Source organism: Gymnoscopelus braueri (genome assembly GCF_963280865.1).
Source record: "Gymnoscopelus braueri genome assembly, chromosome: 5".
In the NCBI taxonomy this organism is placed as follows: domain Eukaryota; kingdom Metazoa; phylum Chordata; class Actinopteri; order Myctophiformes; family Myctophidae; genus Gymnoscopelus; species Gymnoscopelus braueri.
In genome coordinates this window covers 44865268-44883021 of record NC_137606.1, presented here as the reverse complement: position 1 = coordinate 44883021, position 17754 = coordinate 44865268, and the positions used below count along the sequence as shown (strand labels likewise).

Genomic DNA, 17754 nt, shown 5'->3' with positions numbered 1-17754 from the left:
CGTCAAATTCCTATGCAAAACATTCTTCTTTCACCTCAGAAACATTTCAAAACTCCGTCCCACACTCACGCTAGCAGATTCAGAAAAGCTCGTCCACGCCTTTGTCTCCTCCAGGTTGGACTATTGCAATGCACTTCTCATCGGGATCCCTAGCAAGAGCCTTCAAAGGCTCCAGTATATTCAGAACAGCGCTGCTAGGGTCCTGATGAGAGTGCGCAAACATGAGCACATCACACCCATCCTCCGTTCACTCCACTGGCTTCCCGTTGCTTTCCGGACCCAATACAAAATATCCCTGTTGACACATCAGTGCATCCACGGCAACGCTCCCTCATACCTCAAGGACCTAGTCTCCCTACAACCCTCGACCCGCAACCTCCGCTCTTCAAACACCAACCTCCTCAACACCCGCAAGGCCAATCTACGCACCATGGGCGACCGGGCTTTCTGCTCGGTCGCCTCCGAACTGTGGAACGCCCTCCCTGTCCATCTGAGAGCACCACAGTCGGTCGACTGCTTTAAGAGAGGATTAAAGACCTACCTTTTTAGCAAAGCATTCTTTTAGCTGGTTTTACCTCTAGGCTTTATGCCCCCATGTTTTAATTGTTTTGTTCAGTTTCTTAGTTGTTGTTTTCTTTTATTGGTGTGATGTTTCTGTTTTTAAATTTTGCCTTCTGTAAGCACTTTGAGATTTCTTGCAAATGTAAAGTGCGTTATAAATAAAATCCATTATTATTATTATTATTAGAGAAGGTGCCCAGTAGCTGTGTAAAGAACTCTCTGACTTGTGTCCGCTAATGGACATCATTTCTCTGGCTTCCAGCCCACACTTAGACAGTTTCTGAATAGTAGTGCATCTGATGCTGTGATTTGTGTAAATCATGGATGTGCCTGCTTGTTTGCAGATACGTGTTCGCATGGAAGCCAGGTAATTTACACCTATTGGCTCCAATGAGTACCACACATCACCCAACTGTTCTCCTCTCAATGGATGGAGATAAAAGGCCTTAGGCTCTTTGGGAATTTTAGATATGTACTTTTCAAATGATGAAACTGGACACAATGCACTCCCAGGGTCTTCAAACATACAGCCTCTTCTGCTTTGGCGATCCCTTTCAAAATGCTGCTTGTGGTTCTTTGTTTCCTCATTGAAGGTGAGTGTCACATATTTAGTGCCTTAAAAATAAAACGGGAATCATTAGGGACGTTTGATCATGTTTTCGTCACCATAAGCCCATTATCATCATTTGATCTGGTTATGCAACAATAGCTATTAGATTTTTCTGAAACCTACCTGTTGTATCTCGTTTGACAATGAAAGAATGTGGTCTAAGACTTCTCAGACCCTCCTTTCCTCTCCGCCCGAAATGAAGTTGGATATCGAACCACACTTTGTTTACCAAGCCCCGTGGTGTGTTTGTGTTCATAGCCTCCGAGCTCCGCATTATTTTCAGGTCCTCTTCAGTGATTGCGGGATAATGTTCAGTTGTGTCATGGCCTGCTCTCCTCAGAGACTTTCTGAGTCCATTGAAGACATTGTTGGACGTTCTGAACTCGTTGTCCTGCATAATACACCATGCCCGGCTAAGAGGAGGGTCGTTGATGAAACGGTTAATGCCAGATCTCAATCCAACGTAACTACTTATGGAGTAGTGCTTACCCTGGCAATTTCTAACCGAGCCATAAAACTCCCGGAGTATGCTGTTGAGGTGCTCCTTTTTAACAGTTGCAAAATCCACGTCTTGCTTTGTTTTTTGCACATAGTCCCGGAAACATTTCACAGCCCAAGCTGTTGACCTGGCTGTAGTGACTTCATTCCTAGACTTCTCTAATTTATCGAGTTCTTCTTTTGTCATTGGAACATGTCTCTCATTTGGTTTCGCGTTCTCCTTCTCATCCTCTTCTAACCATTGATCAACCGTAAGTCCACCAAATAAGTCAAAATTAACAACATAGTCCATTTTGCGTAGCTGTTTGTTCTCCGGTGGCGGCGGTGGGTCTGTTTGTTTTCCTACCGTGGGACAGCGTGACGTCACAGCACAGCTGTGCCATATGGTCTAAGCAGGTGCGGACTGCAGTGCGGAGTGATTTATTAATGTGATTAGGCCTGTGCTATGCTGGTTTGAAGCACGGCTAGATAGCTACTTTTCAACCAATCAGATTGCTTGGTCGGAACTACCTGTTGTATAAATTTTTTTTGAGCCTGTGTGGAGAGATGTTCATTTGTGGGCGTATGTCCTTCTTTCAGAGATAAATTAGAGTGTCTGTGTGAATTAGTCCATGAGCCAGACAAGATTTCATTATCGAAAGAGTGGGCAAAACCAAACCTATATTAAATTGTTCATAGGGTCAATACGAGTGAATAAATATATGATAACCTTTCCACAGGAGCAGCTTTTTCATGGTTATCACACATTTTGTTATTTTCCCCATACGTACATGACAGGTGAAAAAATGACAAAATTTAAAAAAGAGTTATCATAATGAAACTTCCTGAGTTGATTACTTACATGAAGACAATGATTTATCGTATTACAAGTTTTCTGAAATTGTATATTTAAATATGCAAATTACGCATTTAGTCCATGAGCCAGAGCCTCAAAATTGAGCCAGATATTGAATATTCCCTCGTTAAAAACCTTTGACTCCAACATCTTAACAAAATGAAATAAGTATGTTGACTCTGGCTTTGTCCAATGTTGCAATGTTGATTCTGGAAAGTTATGCAAATTTGGGCATATTTTCCTAATGCCTAATTTGCATATTTAAATATACAATTTCAGAAAACTTGTAATACGATAAATCATTGTCTTCATGTAAGTAATCAACTCAGGAAGTTTCATTATGATAACTATTTTTTAAATTTTGGCATTTTTTCACCTGTCATGTACGTATGGGGAAAATAACAAAATGTGTGATAACCATGAAAAAGCTGCTCCTGTGGAAAGGTTATCATATATTTATTTACTCGTATTGACCCTATGAACAATTTAAAATAGGTTTGGTTTTGCCCACTCTTTCGATAATCATTGCTCAATTTTGGGGCTCTGGCTCATGGACTAAATGTGCGGTGTGAAAGGTCTCTGAAATTTCAGTATATGAAAATTGATATTGAGCATTTTGCATCAAAGCAATGGCTGATGCCAAACCCATACAAGTTGATGCCTTTGTTTGCAGTGAAAAATCTACCTTGTTTGGAATAAACCAATTATTTGTTTACAAACATTGAGACTGGACGCACAGGTGATTGTTTCATGTAATCAATTCACAACAGATCCCCAAACATGCTGTTTTGGGGTGCGCTGGTTTCACTTCATTCAACCTCCTCTGTGTGTAGGCTAGTGGGGTACGCCCTAGCGAGACATATATACTTCATCGCGCAACGGTATTGCGCACCGAGAACAGCTGACATACAAGTTCACAACCGCGTCGCGGATGCGAACGCTGTGAGCTTGGATGTCTGCTATTCTCTGCCGTTCTCTGCGCGCGACACCTTCGCGGGACGGAGCATAAATTAGGCTTGACGGGCTGCAGCTGCGCGAGCCAAGCAGGTTCTGGTGCCATGATCATAGAGCGCTCCCTCCGTTCTTATGACAGCCACTGGAGGTGGGGTTTGGGGGACAACTGCTTTGAATTGTTATTATTGTTTACACACAACAGAAACCAAGGATTATACATTTCAAGAGCGAGAGATCACAGTGAAAATCCTAAGCATTATTCCTCCATACTGGGATAAAAACAGCATCTGAAAGTTAGACGAGATGCATTTTTACACGTGAGACTGTGACCACTTTTCCATTGCATCTTATGAGCGGTGGGGTTCTTCTGCTGCCGACCTGCGTGTGCATACTGGTTATTATCAGTGTGACGTCGTCTGTTAAGGCGTCTATAAAAATGTGCTGTTGCTTTATCACAGTGTAATGCATTCTGTGTGGAAGTACTCATGACACAAACCAGTGGTTCTAAATCTGTGGGTCGGGACTCGGGACCCCCAACGGGGTCCCCAAATGATTTTAGGGGGGTCCCCAGATGATTAGCTTAATCATGCAATGTTGTTTTCTCACTCAACAGTAAACAATCCAAAATACAGTATAAGTGTACACAGGGTATCTGCACATTTATAAAGTGACAATTTAAGGACTTTTAAGACCTTTTGTTTTACTGCATCAAAAGTAATCAACATACTATATACTATAAAAATGGTCAAACGCCTCGCATTGCTTGTGGATCAGCTATTTTCACTATATTTGTCTGTGGAACCGAGTCAAACAAAATGTAATGCCTCAACTCCTACAATTCCAAGTGCTTGTCAGGGTGGGGGGTCCCCAGTTCAAATAGGATTATTTTGGGGGGTTGCATGCGACCTGAAAAGGTTGAGAACCACTGACATAAACAGTTTAAAAAGTATATATGTATGTACGTATTTTTCGGCTAAATTAATCACACGAGAAAACTGAGTGAAAAATTGACCTCATATCCTGCTATCCTTAGTTAATCTCAAGCACTTCAATATTGTCTTGCAGTTGGCACTATATTTAATGGACCACTTATTACCCTGTTGTCGGTTGACCAGAGTTCGTGCCATATACTCTGGATAAGAGCATCTTAAATGCGTTTAACTGAAATTGCAATTGAAGCGTTTTACCTTGGAACATAAATGTAACCCTTTTATTTTATTCAACACCTGAAGTGTTTTCTTGGAGAGCATATTTTCAAAGTTAAAAACAACATTATTTGTAGTACAAGGTCCCACCATTTGTACTGTAGTTTTAAAGAAAGGGGAAAATAATCGAGATAATAATATCATAAAACAATATTATCTCGATTGACATTATAATGTCAACATGAAAGCAGGTCAGGAAATGTCAAATATTCCTTTCCAGCGGATACAGTGTGTTTTTGAAGATGTGCTGTACAGTATGTTGAGTTTTATTCTCCTGGATCAAAGAGGCTTTCATTCCTCTCAATACAATTGTGTGTGTGTGTGTGTGTGTGTGTGTGTGTGTGTGTGTGTGTGTGTGTGGGGGGATTGATTGATTGATTAATTGATTGATTGATTGATTGATTGATTTATTAGTCAGAAATGTAATCGGCACATGTTAGTCAGACATTAAGGCTAAAAGGATAACACAATAATAATATGGGAAATTGCGTGCGAGCGCGTGTGTCTGTCTGTCTGTCTGTCTGTCTGTCTGTGAATGAATGAGTTTCTTTTATGTTATTGTGTTATATTCTGGGGACAGAGATGCTAATAAGACACACCCAAAGGAGCGGTGCAGAATACACGCACGCATACACACAATGTGGAATGCCCTGACACCATCCATTAAAAGATGTAAATCACTGGCTTCTTTCAAAACGAGCCTGAAAAAGCCTGTCAGGAGACCACAAGGGGAGGTCAATGCAAATCCCCATAGAAAGTAGGTGTCATTCTCTGCTGCCATTTTCCTTTTTATCCTTTGTACATTCCTTTCTCAAACTTTTTCTTGTCAAGGACCCCCCAAATTGATATATACGGTAGTTGGCTGCAGACCCCCCCCCCCCTCCCCACAATCTTTTTTTGTTTGTTGTTATTGTTCAAAAATAGCAGATGTAATAGAAGCTCGTAGATCTGCTATTAGCCAAATGAATAGCCAAATGAATAGCCAACATATAAATGGATGGTTCAAATGATTTGTGATGCTGTATTAACAAAATCCCCCACTTTGAGGACCGCTTCATCTCCCTTTTGTGGGTCGCAGACACATTTTTTACAATTATTATCTCAAAAGATCATACCCCAACCCCCCCCCCCCCAAACCAAAATCTAACTTTTCAGAAAGGACAATCACATTTTTCAATCAAGGAAATTCCAATCACATGAAAAATAAACTTTAAAGAAGTGATGCAAAGCGTTCTCGTGAGCTTGTAAATATGCTGTTTTCACTAGTTTGGGTCCCAAGGAGACAATACAATTTGTCGAGCTAAAAGCTAAAAGTTTGGTAAACCCTTGATCTTACTAACTAGCTAGCATCCAGCTATCTGATCATGTGTCTATTTAGATTCTATTTAGCTTTAGATTTTTGTTTTGTTTTTACTTCACACGTGTGTTTGTGTGATCGCACTCAGTGGTGTTTTTTCTCAGAATCAGAATCAGAAATGTATCGTCACATCACAGGTTTACAGGTGTAAAACAGTGGGTGAAATTCGTTTTTGTGCAAGCTCCATCGTTTTTGTTATTTCCATGTAAGAAAGGGAAGGAAGAACATGGAAGGCCAGGAGAAGAGAGGGAGAGAGATCAATAAAAACTAGAAAGTACTGTTCCTCCAGACACAGTGTGGGATCGCTAAGAATGTTGATAGTATTAGTATTGATAGTTTTATAAGTGTTAAAGGTATTAAAGTATTAGTAGTGTTAAAGGTGTGAAAGTATTAGTAGTGTTAAAGGTTTACGGTTTTAAAGGTTTTAAAGGTGTTAAAGGTTTTAAAGGTTTTAAAAGTGTTTTAGGTTCTAAAGGTTTAAAGCCTTTAGAACCTAAAGGTTTGTTTTAGGTTCTAAAGGTTTTAAAGGTGTTAAAAGTGTTAAAGGTTTTAAAGGTGTTAAAGCATTAGTAGTGTTAAAAGTGTTGATAGTGTTGACAGTGTTGAGTAGTGTTAAACGTAGTTTGTAGGATAAAACTGTGGTTTATGCTATAATAGGTAGTTGTAAAACAGTGGTTTTACCACGGTTCTCCGTTTACTACTCACTATGGGATATCAGCGCCCTCAGGCGATGAGACAGAGCAACACACACGCTCCCGACGCCAATACTGATTGGCTAAGGGTATGTCACGAGTCCGGAAGACCCGGGAGTATAAAGCTCCCTCGTGACGTAGGCTCTTCCTCTTTTCTCCACTCTGCATGCGAATGCGCAGAAATTCACACACAGAGAAGCAAGGAAATTTCAACTATAACCCAAAGCGGGAATAAGGAGTATTTCCCCACAGGAAAACCTTGCTAGAAAGTTCTCTCCCGGAACTTAATAATTATTTTATTTGTCTATCCACAGTACTTTCCTTTCCTGGTCCTGTGAAAACGCCGGTTAGCGCCTTTTCATTCATTCTTTCAGCGGCTAGGCTACTGGTAGCAGCTAGGCTAGGTGCTACTAGCCAAACAAAGTCTAGACCGCTGTGTTCCAGACCAGGATGGAACCACCGAGGAGCTGCGGACGACCGAACTGCGACCTCCTCGTCGCCGCAGACGACCCCCACCGTGTCTGCATTTACTGCTGCGGGGTCGATCATGCCGCCACCGCCAAGGAACGCCAGGGCGAGAGGGACGAGTGCCAAGGGTGCGCGTCTTTCACCAGCCAGCAGCTCGACGCCCGGCTTGCCAGGGTAGAGACCCTGGTCGGCTGGGCCAGGAGCGACCCCGGCGAGGCTTCCGCCGCCACCAGCACAGGGACCCCAGGAGTGCCGCCCGAGAGGACACTCATGGGACCCCCACCGGTGCCGATGCCGAAGCTGAAGCGTCTAGCGGCGACGACGCTGACGCCACCTTCCGCCGCTGCAAACATGTCGCCGCCGCAGCTCACCAGCAGCGCCTCTACCTCCCCCCGTCGACACTACGACTGGGCCGCTTCGTTAGCCGACAGCGAGGAGTCGCTGGCCTACGAAGAGGAGGAGGATGAGTTGGAGCTCGCGCCATACCAGGACGTCCAGGAGGTGTCCATGGCGAGCGCCGACGGGGAAGGCGGAAACCCCGAGACCGTCGAAGAGGTCATCGAACCGGTAACGACGGTGTTTAAGCGGGCCATCGCCAGGTGCGGTTTGGTACAGCCCGTGGAGAGCCGCAGCGCCACCGCTCTCGCAGTAGGCTTCCAGGGCTTGGAGGCTCCACCAACACGGGTGGTGGAGTCCAAGAAGCTCCCTGAAGCGATGGGGTTCAAGACGGCCTTGATGAGCTCCTGGGGGGATCATCAAGACCCACAAAGATTAGCCTTCCCCATCGACCTGATCTCCGCCAGGGACCTGGGGCTGATCGAGGTCCCTCCCATGGACCCGGTGCTGGCAGAGGGGCTGGAGGACATGCAGTCAGGTACGGTGGTGCTCGGAGGCGCCACACCGTCTTTTTATAACGACGAAATGAGAAAATCCTCCGCGGCGTTGAAAAAGACCTACGCCGCGGCTGGACAGGTCGCAAAGACCCTCAACGCCGTCACCATCCTCCAGGGCTCCTCTGCCGTGCGGCTCGCAGAGCTGAAGAAGACATGGGGCGATGACGCGAAGGAGCTGCAGCGCCTTAACCAGCTCACCATCGCCTGCACCCAACACGCCATCAACTGGACCGGCCGGGTGTTGGATGACTGCGCGACCATAGAGAGGGTGAGGTGGCTCGACCTCGCCACTTTCACAAGGGACGCGCAGAAGTTAGACGCAAAGAAAAAGCTGCTAGCCCTTCCTCTCACAGCAGGTAATCTCTTCTGCGGGGCAGAGAAGTACCTAAAGGACTCCACGGAGTCGGCGAGGGCCCGAAAAGAGGCAGCAGCGGGTCTTTTGGCCCCGAAGCCTTCCCAACCTGGCAGACTTCGCCAGGAGAGGTCTGCCATAAGGGGGAGACTCTCCTCGTCTCGCCAGCCGAGTGCCAGCGGCAGCTCCCGCAACTCCTCGGCTCGTCCTTCCAGAGCAGAAGGGCCCATGTCGCTGGGAGCCGGCGACGTCCGTCGCAAAGACCCCCGCCCCCCCCCTCCTTCTTCCCCCCGATCCACACGACGCGGCGGGAGAGGACGTGGTCGCGGGCAACATACCTGACAATTGCCCCCCGGTGTTACCGGTTGTTCGGCTGCCCCCCCCACATCCACACGGACGGAGTGGGGGGGGATTAGCCCCCCTGGTCACCTCGGGAAAGAGACTTGGCCCTTTCATGGCCCCGACGGATTTGAAAAGACAAAAAATGACAATGTTACAGAGCCAGGCCTCTGCTGTATTAACGTGTCAGAATATTGTTTGCCAGGGTGTATGTGTGTCAAAAATGGTTCGAATAAATGTTCTGCAATTTACAAAACCTCTCATCATTTCACCCGCCTCAGAGCTGCGATGCGGAGGGACCCCCCTTGGGGGGGCCCCTCCGTATCAATGCCCTCCAACCATAAGCCCACAGCGCTTGGACAGTCCCTTTGGAGACTGTCCAAGCGCTGCTGGGATGAATACTGTGCATGCTATGAACAAAACAAAGGTATTAAATCCATTGCTAATTCTAAACGCCAATGTACAAGGGTCACGCCAAAAATCCCATTTCTACCATCCATCCAGCAGAGGGCGCCAGAGGCCCACTGTGGGGAGGAGGGTTTGCAAAATGGCGGCGCGGGTCGAGGGTCACCCCAATGTTTACAGCCTGCCGTGCACCGTGTCACGCCAGCCTCTGGAGGGCAACAGAGTGCCTCCGTCAGTAGAGGCGGATCCGTCGCTTCCTTTAGTCAGGCCGAGGGGCCTAGACAAGATGGCGGCGGGCCTTGTAGGCAACAAGGGAATAGTGTGGAACACTTCCGCACTAGGTCACGTGATCTCTACACGCAGGACGTCAGAATCGACGCGACCTCTTTTGTCTCTAGCGGGCTCCACAGCTGTAGCTCCGCTGAGCAGAGTTTTAGCGTCTCCGGTTCCCATGGTTACGGTTCTACGACCAGTGGAACTAGCGACGGCAGCATCCAGCGACAATCCGCTCGCTCAATGCTTGGATCAATGGAAACTTTGCAAGCCGAGCCCTTGGGTGCTGCGCACCGTTCGCAAGGGTTACAGACTGCAGTTTACCAGGAAGCCGCCCATGACAGACAAGGTATTGTACACTCGAGCGTCGGGCCAAGCGGCCAAAACCTTAAGAGAGGAGGTAGCCTCCCTTCTGAGCAAGGGCGCGATACAGAAATTATCTCCGGATCAGAACCGTCTGGGGTTCTATTCGGAATATTTTCTGGTGAAAAAGAAGGGGGGGGGCGTAAGACCCATTTTGAATCTGAAGGGCCTCAACAGGTTCCTGTCGGTTTTTCATTTTCAAATGTTGACGACCGTGAAGTTATTACGCACGGTGCGTCAGGGCGACTGGTGGACGAGCATCGATCTGAAAGATGCTTACTTCCACATTCCAATTTATCCCCCGCACAGAAAATTCCTGCGCTTCGGCTTCGAAGGGGAAGTGTACGAGTACACGGTTCTCCCTTTTGGTATGTCGTTGAGCCCACGGGTGTTTGTGAAGTGTACCAACGCGGCCATTGCTCCACTACGGAGACAAGGAATCCGGTTGTCGACTTACATCGACGACTGGTTGATAGCCGCAGGCTCGGGGGAGGAGGTGGCGCGGCACACGGCCATGGCCATCTCCCACCTGACGTCACTGGGTTTCACAATCAACGTCAAGAAGAGCGTTTTGGTTCCATCCCAGCGGGCCACCTTCCTGGGGATCTCGCTGGACTCGAACACGCTCAGGGCACGTCTATCCAAGGAAAGGATAGACAGCGTTTTGGCTTGTGTGAGGTCTTTTCGCCTGGGGCGGAAAGTTACTTACAAACAATGCATGCAAGCTGTAGGTCTCATGGCCTCAGCCATTCACTTAATCCGCTTAGGCAGGCTCTACATGAGACCCGCTCAGAGGTGGCTGAGGGCCCTTCTGCTTGGATCAATCGACCATCGACTTTTGCGGCCTTTTACAGTCTGGACGTGGCGGCGTCATCAGTGGCGCACGCTGTCCTGGGTGTGGCTGCTGCCTCCAGGTCAGTGGAGGATAGGGAGTAGGCTTGGGGCCTTTCTCCATATCTTTCGACTTCCTCTTTAGGTTCCTTGGGACCAGCAGGGCTGTGTCTTGGGGATTGGGCCCTGCTCCTCATTGTTATGAGGCGGACTGTGTCTGCCTGTTAGAGAATAAGGCAGACTCTAGAGTCTGTCAGGGCCTACTCTTATTATCTATCCCGCACCCCAGCCCGGTGGGCTGGGGGGGCGCCCAGGGGCCATAAGGTCGTGGACCTACGGCCTGGGGGTCTTAGGTCACGTCCAGGGGGGACGTGACCTGGGAGCTGAGGGGCGTGCGGGGTTGTCAGGGTTGTGTGGCTCATTACCTCAAGGGGGGTTTATGAATCCCATAGTGAGTAGTAAACGGAGAACCGTGGTAAAACTTTTAGTAGGTTCGGAGTTTACTACTCACCAGACACCCCTTTCTGTGCGCATTTGGCATGCAGAGAGGAGAATGTTAAGAGGAAGAGCCTACGTCACGAGGGAGCTTTATACTCCCGGGTCTTCCGGACTCGTGACATACCCTTAGCCAATCAGTATTGGCGTCGGGAGCGTGTGTGTTGCTCTGTCTCATCGCCTGAGGGCGCTGATATCCCATAGTGAGTAGTAAACTCCGAACCTACTAAAACCGGGGTTACATTCGTAACCTCTAGTTTATAGGGTCTAATAGGCGGTTGCTAATGTCTAATATGCGGTTGCTAGTGTCAAACATGCAGTTGCTGGGGTGAATCAGTGGTTGCTATGGTGTAAACAGTGGTTGCTATGGTGTAAACAGTGGTTGCTAGGGTCTAATAAGTGGTCGCTAAGGTTAAGGCAGTTTCTATGGTCTAATATGCGGTTGCTAGGGTAAAACAGATGGTTGCTAGGGTAAAACGGTGGTTGCTAGGGTCTAATAGGTGGTTGCTAGGGTATAATTACTGTTTGCTATGGTTTAATATGATGTTGCTAGGGTCTAATAAGCAGTTGCTAGGCTCCACTGTAGCTAAATGGCATTTCCCCATTCAAATGAATGGGATTTTTTTTAGCAATTTAAAGTTAAATGTCTCTAAAAGTACTAACTATTTCAAAAATTCTAATGGTAGCCGACATGTACTAAGCAGGCCGGACGTTGTAGAGTTGGAGTTTCTATTTAAAAGTATGAAGGACTAGTTTGGGGCCAAAAAACCTGCCGAATACATAATAAATAAATAGTGACGATAACAGTAGTGTGATCGCCTTAGCGACCCCACTACAAACAAATGATCTACATATTTACTACATATTTACATATTTCTGCACCGACAGCCATGCGTGTCATGTTCCCATACAACATGACTAACTTCCCTTGTAAATCGTGAAAATGTGTGCAAATCTTTGAATATATATATTTTTAAGCAAAGGTAATGTAACTGTCAAATGTCTCAACAAATGTCTTCATTTTCTGAAGAACTATTGTTGCTCTATATGTTGCTCTATCAGTGGTGCTCAAACCTTTTCTTGTCAAAGACCCCCAAAATTATATGTTTTTGGCCGCCGATCCCCATCAAAATATGTTGTTCCAGGGACCCCCCAGAAGCAAAGATTTGAGTTACAAATGTTTGCTTTAAAAATATCTATATAAATATTGTAAGATTTGCACAAATGTTCCAGATTTTTCAAAAATAGCAGATCTACAAGCTCGTAGCGCGGCACTCGGTGCCGCGCTACGAGCTTGTAGATCTGCTATTTTTGAATAGCCAAAATACAAAATAATGTCTATAGCTCAAATCTAGAATGACACAGATGCGTTCCCGGTCTTAATGGGTCAATCTATCACATATTTACCCCGATCCTCTTCACGTTACAAATCCCCCTCCGTCCTCATCGCTGTGCAGATCAGTGGCTCTCACCATTTTATGGAAGCAGAGCCCACTTGGAAAATCTTGAAAGCTTTCGTAGCCACTTATCAAACACTTAACAAATGGATCCAAATGGGCTCCGGGGTTCAATGGTCCGTGGCTTCATAAAGCATACAAAACCCGGGGGGTCCTTGAAATGAAAAGGTTTGTAGAATCACTGTAGTATACCATGCTTCTATTTTCTTCATCGTTATAGTGTGCCATATCATCAGTTTAATGATGACACCACATCAAAATCAAAATATACAGATCTTGATTGTCCATATACATATTATTATTTAAACATTTTATTAATTATTTTCTTTCACATCAGGATGTGATGATCATTAGCCTAGATTATTTTATTTTAAAACATCTTCTCTCTCACACCTTTGCCAGTGTGCCAGTGATCCCCCTCCCCTGTGCCAAATGTTGGCACCCGTGCCTAAGGCTGCCTACCCCTGCACGTACAATTTTGAGGTACTTTTACTTTACTGGAGTATTTCCAATTTTCAATACTTTTTCTTCTACTCCACTACATCTCAGACTTTAGCCCTATTTTATACCTAGGCTATTTGAAAATAGCAGATCTACAAGCTCACAACTTGTTGTGAGCTTGTAGATCTGCTATTTTCAATCTGCTATTTTCAAACATTTTAGTACTTTTACTTTTAGTACTTTAAGTATATTTTGATGCCAATACTTTTGTACGTTTACTCAAGTAACATTTTGAACACAGACCTTCTTTATATTGTGGTTTTGCTACTTTTACTTAAGTAAAATATCTGAGTTCTTCTTCCACCACTGCCTGCACTACAGGATGGCGGAAAGACAAATGTGACAGCAGGTGGTAGTGGAAGTATTAGGCACTAGGACCCAGAGGAGGATAGAGAGAGGATGGGCAGGCTCTATGCATTGCAGCTGGTGGTGTGGAGAGCCTCAGTCAGGCTGTGTTCCACAAGCCAGCCAGAGAGAGAGAGGAGAGGAGAGGAGAGGAGAGGAGAGCGCGCACCGGACAGCCCGCCAGCCGCTTGTTCAGTGTGTGAGTGTGAGTGAGTGAGTGTGTGTGTGTGTAGTGCTGGTGGTGGTGAGGTGTGTAAGTGTATGTGTCTGTCTCTGTGTGTGTGTGTGTGTCTGTCTGTGTGTGTGTGTGTGTGTGTGTGTGTGTGTGTGTGCAACTCTAGCGCGCTCTGTCTCTCTCTCTCACTCACTCCTTACGAGTTAGGACAGGTGGAGATGACATGACCGCGCTGGAGAGGAACAGAGGGACGGACCTGTAAGGCACGCACACACACACACGCACGCACGCGTGCTCGCACGCATATGACCACACACACACACACACACACCAACACTCACACACACGCACGCGTGCTCGCACGCATATGACCACACACACACACACACACACACACACACACACACACACACACACACACACACACACACACACACACACACACACACACACACACACGTGTTTTGTTCAACATTCCCTTAGACACTAGTCGGATTCCTTCACTTGTGCTGGAGGGCAAAGATCAGTGTTTACAGTACTAGCACTGTGTGTGTGTGTGTGTGTGTGTGTGTGTGTGTGTGTGTGTGTGTGTGTGTGTGTGTGTGTGTGTGTGTGTGTGTGTGTGTGTGTGTGTGTGTGTGTGTGTGTGTGTGTGTGTGTGTGTGTGTGTGTGTGTGTGTGTGTGTGAGAAAAGTCTTTCTCCTTCCAGCATTTACGAGGAGCTTATCAGTGATCGAGGAAACTTTACGCATGCAGCGGAGCTCTAATAAAACACACACACACACACACACACACACGCGTGCACGCTCTAACCTGTGTGGGTGTTTGTTTTTGTGATTGCAGACGTGGTCAGCAAGTGTTCCTGCGTCCAGAGGAGAGTTCAGCTGCAGCGCTGACCAACAGACTGACCACTGCCCTGTCTGAACCACTCCAGGTAAGACCACCCCTCTTCTCTTCTCTTCTCTCTTTTTTCTCTACTCTTCTCTTCTCTAGTTCTGAATATCATTCCTCTTGGTCAGAACAACCAAGGTAATGTTCTCACCCCTCTCTCTCTCTCTCTCTCTCTCTCTCTCTCTCTCTCTTTCTCTGAACCAGTTTAAGTGTTATCACCATAGAGATATTGAACACTTCTGCCCTCCATCTTCTCTTTGTGTTATTCTCTCAGTGCTATTACATTTTTAAAATCCTCCTCTCAGTCTCATCATACTCCCCCTCTCTCTCTCTCTCTCTCTCTCTCTCTCTCTCTCTCTCTCTCTCTCTCTCTCTCTATCTCGTGTGAATGATAAAGCTCTCTGTTTTGGAGTTATGCTTCTCTTCTTCTGTCATTCAGTGAAAACTATGTCTACCTGTTTAAAATTCCAGTTGCATGGATGGGACACAGGCTCCCATTGGCTGGTGATAATCGTACACGGATCACCAGTGATTTGATTTTGAACCCCTTTGGAATCCGCCAATGTCCTGAGTACAGATTTGTAAGGAAATCCTCTCTTAAGTGGTCCTCAGACGAGCCCTCTATCGTCGCTTCCAGTCATCCCGGTTCTCCAGACATCTGGCCAGCTCGTACTTTGCGCTCCTGCATCTTTCTTTGAGTACATACACGTATGCTAATGTGGGACGGTGTCCGTGTGTTGGTTCCCACAGCACCAATCTGGCTGACAGCTTTTGATTTCTCATTATCCTGGCTGCTATTTTCTTGATCACCCTTGGTATTCCTTTTGTACAGATTCTTGTTGCTGTTGCTGCGGTCTTCTGTCTTTCATACCCTGATTGCTAGAATCAGGGTTCCTGGAAGGTATTTTATATATTTTATGTGAATGGGTGGGCATTGGTAGAGGATTGTATCATGCTGTGGGGGGAAATGACTTTTATGCATTCACCGAGCAGATGGCTTGATCCCTGATGAGCGCTAGGCGGGGAGCTGTTGGGGGTTAGGTGTCTTGCACAGGGAGGGACACTTCAACACACTGACTGGCCTGGCCGGGGGGGCGGACGGACGCTGTGCAGCCTCTCGTCTTTAGTAAAAAAAATAAAAATACACTTTTAGCTACTCACCAAAACAAAGACGGTTTTAACACATTGATCGCCAAGATCGCATTGATGCGTTCTTTCAAATCCATCACTTGATGGCCAAGATCGCATTGATGCGTTCTTTAATTTTTGGGGGAAAATTTCCCAAGGGGCGACCTAACACAGCTTTGGAATGATCGATCGTCATTCAGAGAAGTAGAATGTGGATGTGACGTCGTTCCAAAAAACCAGGAAGCCATCCGCTTCCTGTTTGGGATTTTCAGCTGTAACTCAGTTTCTTTTTTTTGTGTTGAAAACCACTAGTTTTCAGCGGGCCGAAGCCCCAAAATGGCGGATCGCGGTTGGAACGTTGTCGTTCCTATGGATACACAGATCCCTCCGCTAACCCACGGGGACTATTTTGTTTGTGTTTTTGGGACACAATGTCGGTTCCACGGCGTTTCAAATATCATCGGATTGAGGTAATTATACACTGGCAAGGGGATAGAAAACTATTAATATCTTGGCATCAATGTGTTAAGATGTTGAAAGTCTACTTTCCTTAGTGGGAACACTCGGAGCCCCCCTCCTCACGTCTAAAATACACTTTTTGTTAAACTAAAATATTTTAGTTACTCCAATGCGCCCTCTACAGATCTAGTCAATGGAATTTTTCGATTGACCAGATTTTTCGTTCCGGTGAAATATTTTCTTTTCTGGCCAAAAAGTGTATTTTAGACATGAGGTGGGGGGCTCCGAGTGTTCCCACTGAGAAAAGTAGGCTTTCAACATCTTAAAACCGTCTTTGTTTTGGTGAGTAGCGAAAGTGTTTTTTTTTTTAATACTAAAGACGAGAGGCTACAGGTAGCCTGGCTCCAACCCCTGAAATCGCTAGCCTCGCATTCAGGGTCTGGTAAGGATAATTCCTTTTAACAGGTCTGTTCATGAAAGTCCTTGCGGTCTTGTTTCCAATGAGGGCCTGTGAGCAATTAGGGGTTAAGAGTCTTGCTCAGGGACAAATTTCATTTCATCGACACATTTGCTGGCCTGGCCTGGAATCGTACCTGGGGCAACCAGGGCCTCTGGCTCCCTAGGCGGGCTCACTAACCACTCAGCTATGGCCGCCCCCCACTCAGCTATGGCCGTGACGTTGTAGAGGGCAGGGTTTTCTCGTTTGCAAATCTAAACGACCCAATCGGGATAATCCAGTATGAACCAGTCGCCAAAGAGTCCCACTTTGGCCATCTCAGAAAACGGCTGCACTCAGAGGGCTTTCAGACTGAATAATGGAGTGAAACCAAATGAACATTCAGGCTGAGTGTCAGGCTAGGCTACAGGTGCTGCCCTACCGCGGGTGTACGTGCAACGGCTCGAAAGTACCATAGTGTTAAGGAGAACTCCTTCTAACGCTATGGACCAGAGCTAGGGGACCTCTCTACCCATTCAGCTTTGGCTGCCTCGAATCTGCCCACCGAATCCACCTCAAATTGCTTTTCCTCTCTGTGAGGTTATGATTAATCTCCTCAAATTGTTGTATTGCAAGTGTGGTTGCAACCCATACATTAGCCACGCTTTGAGTTTGAGGAGTTTTCTTCACACGTTGCATTTGTAATTAATACCTGCCAACGGCAGCGCTCAGCTAAATCATGAAATATTAACTTTGATATCGGCTACAGCTGTGATTTTAGCAGCTTGTGCAAGAGCACTTCATGAAATGGAGTAGTTGTGGTGTAATTCATCATCATTTAACCTGAGGCAGGCTAATACAGTAATATTAGTTATTTCTCATAATGAGCAAACCCCTTTATCTGAAATGAACACAATTTGTACAGTGTGTGTTTTTGTGAGTGGATTTGGGGGAAAACACATTGTGTGTGTGTGTGTGTGTGTGTGTGTGTGTGTGTGTGTGTGTGTGTGTGTGTGTGTGTGTGTGTGTGTGTGTGTGTGTGTGTGTGTGTGTGTGTGTGTGTGTGTGTGTGTGTGTGTGTGTGTGTGTGTCGTAGAGGGATTTAATGTCGTTGGCAGCAAGATGAAAAGATGTTTGATTGGCTGCCAGTATGGACATGTTTTCCTCTGATCCAATTACCTAGGCAGTAGCACACACACACACACACACACACACACATTTGCATTGATGT

General features: G+C 46.2%; 1 protein-coding gene across 1 annotated transcript in view; it reads left to right on the top strand.

Moving 5' to 3' along the window:
• Nucleotides 1-17754, top strand: part of pde2a (phosphodiesterase 2A) — a 310101-nt gene that overhangs the window by 93942 nt on the left and 198405 nt on the right. The window contains 1 exon segment of the mRNA XM_080429666.1: nucleotides 14453-14543. Within this exon segment, the coding sequence (XP_080285792.1) occupies nucleotides 14453-14543 (91 nt within the window).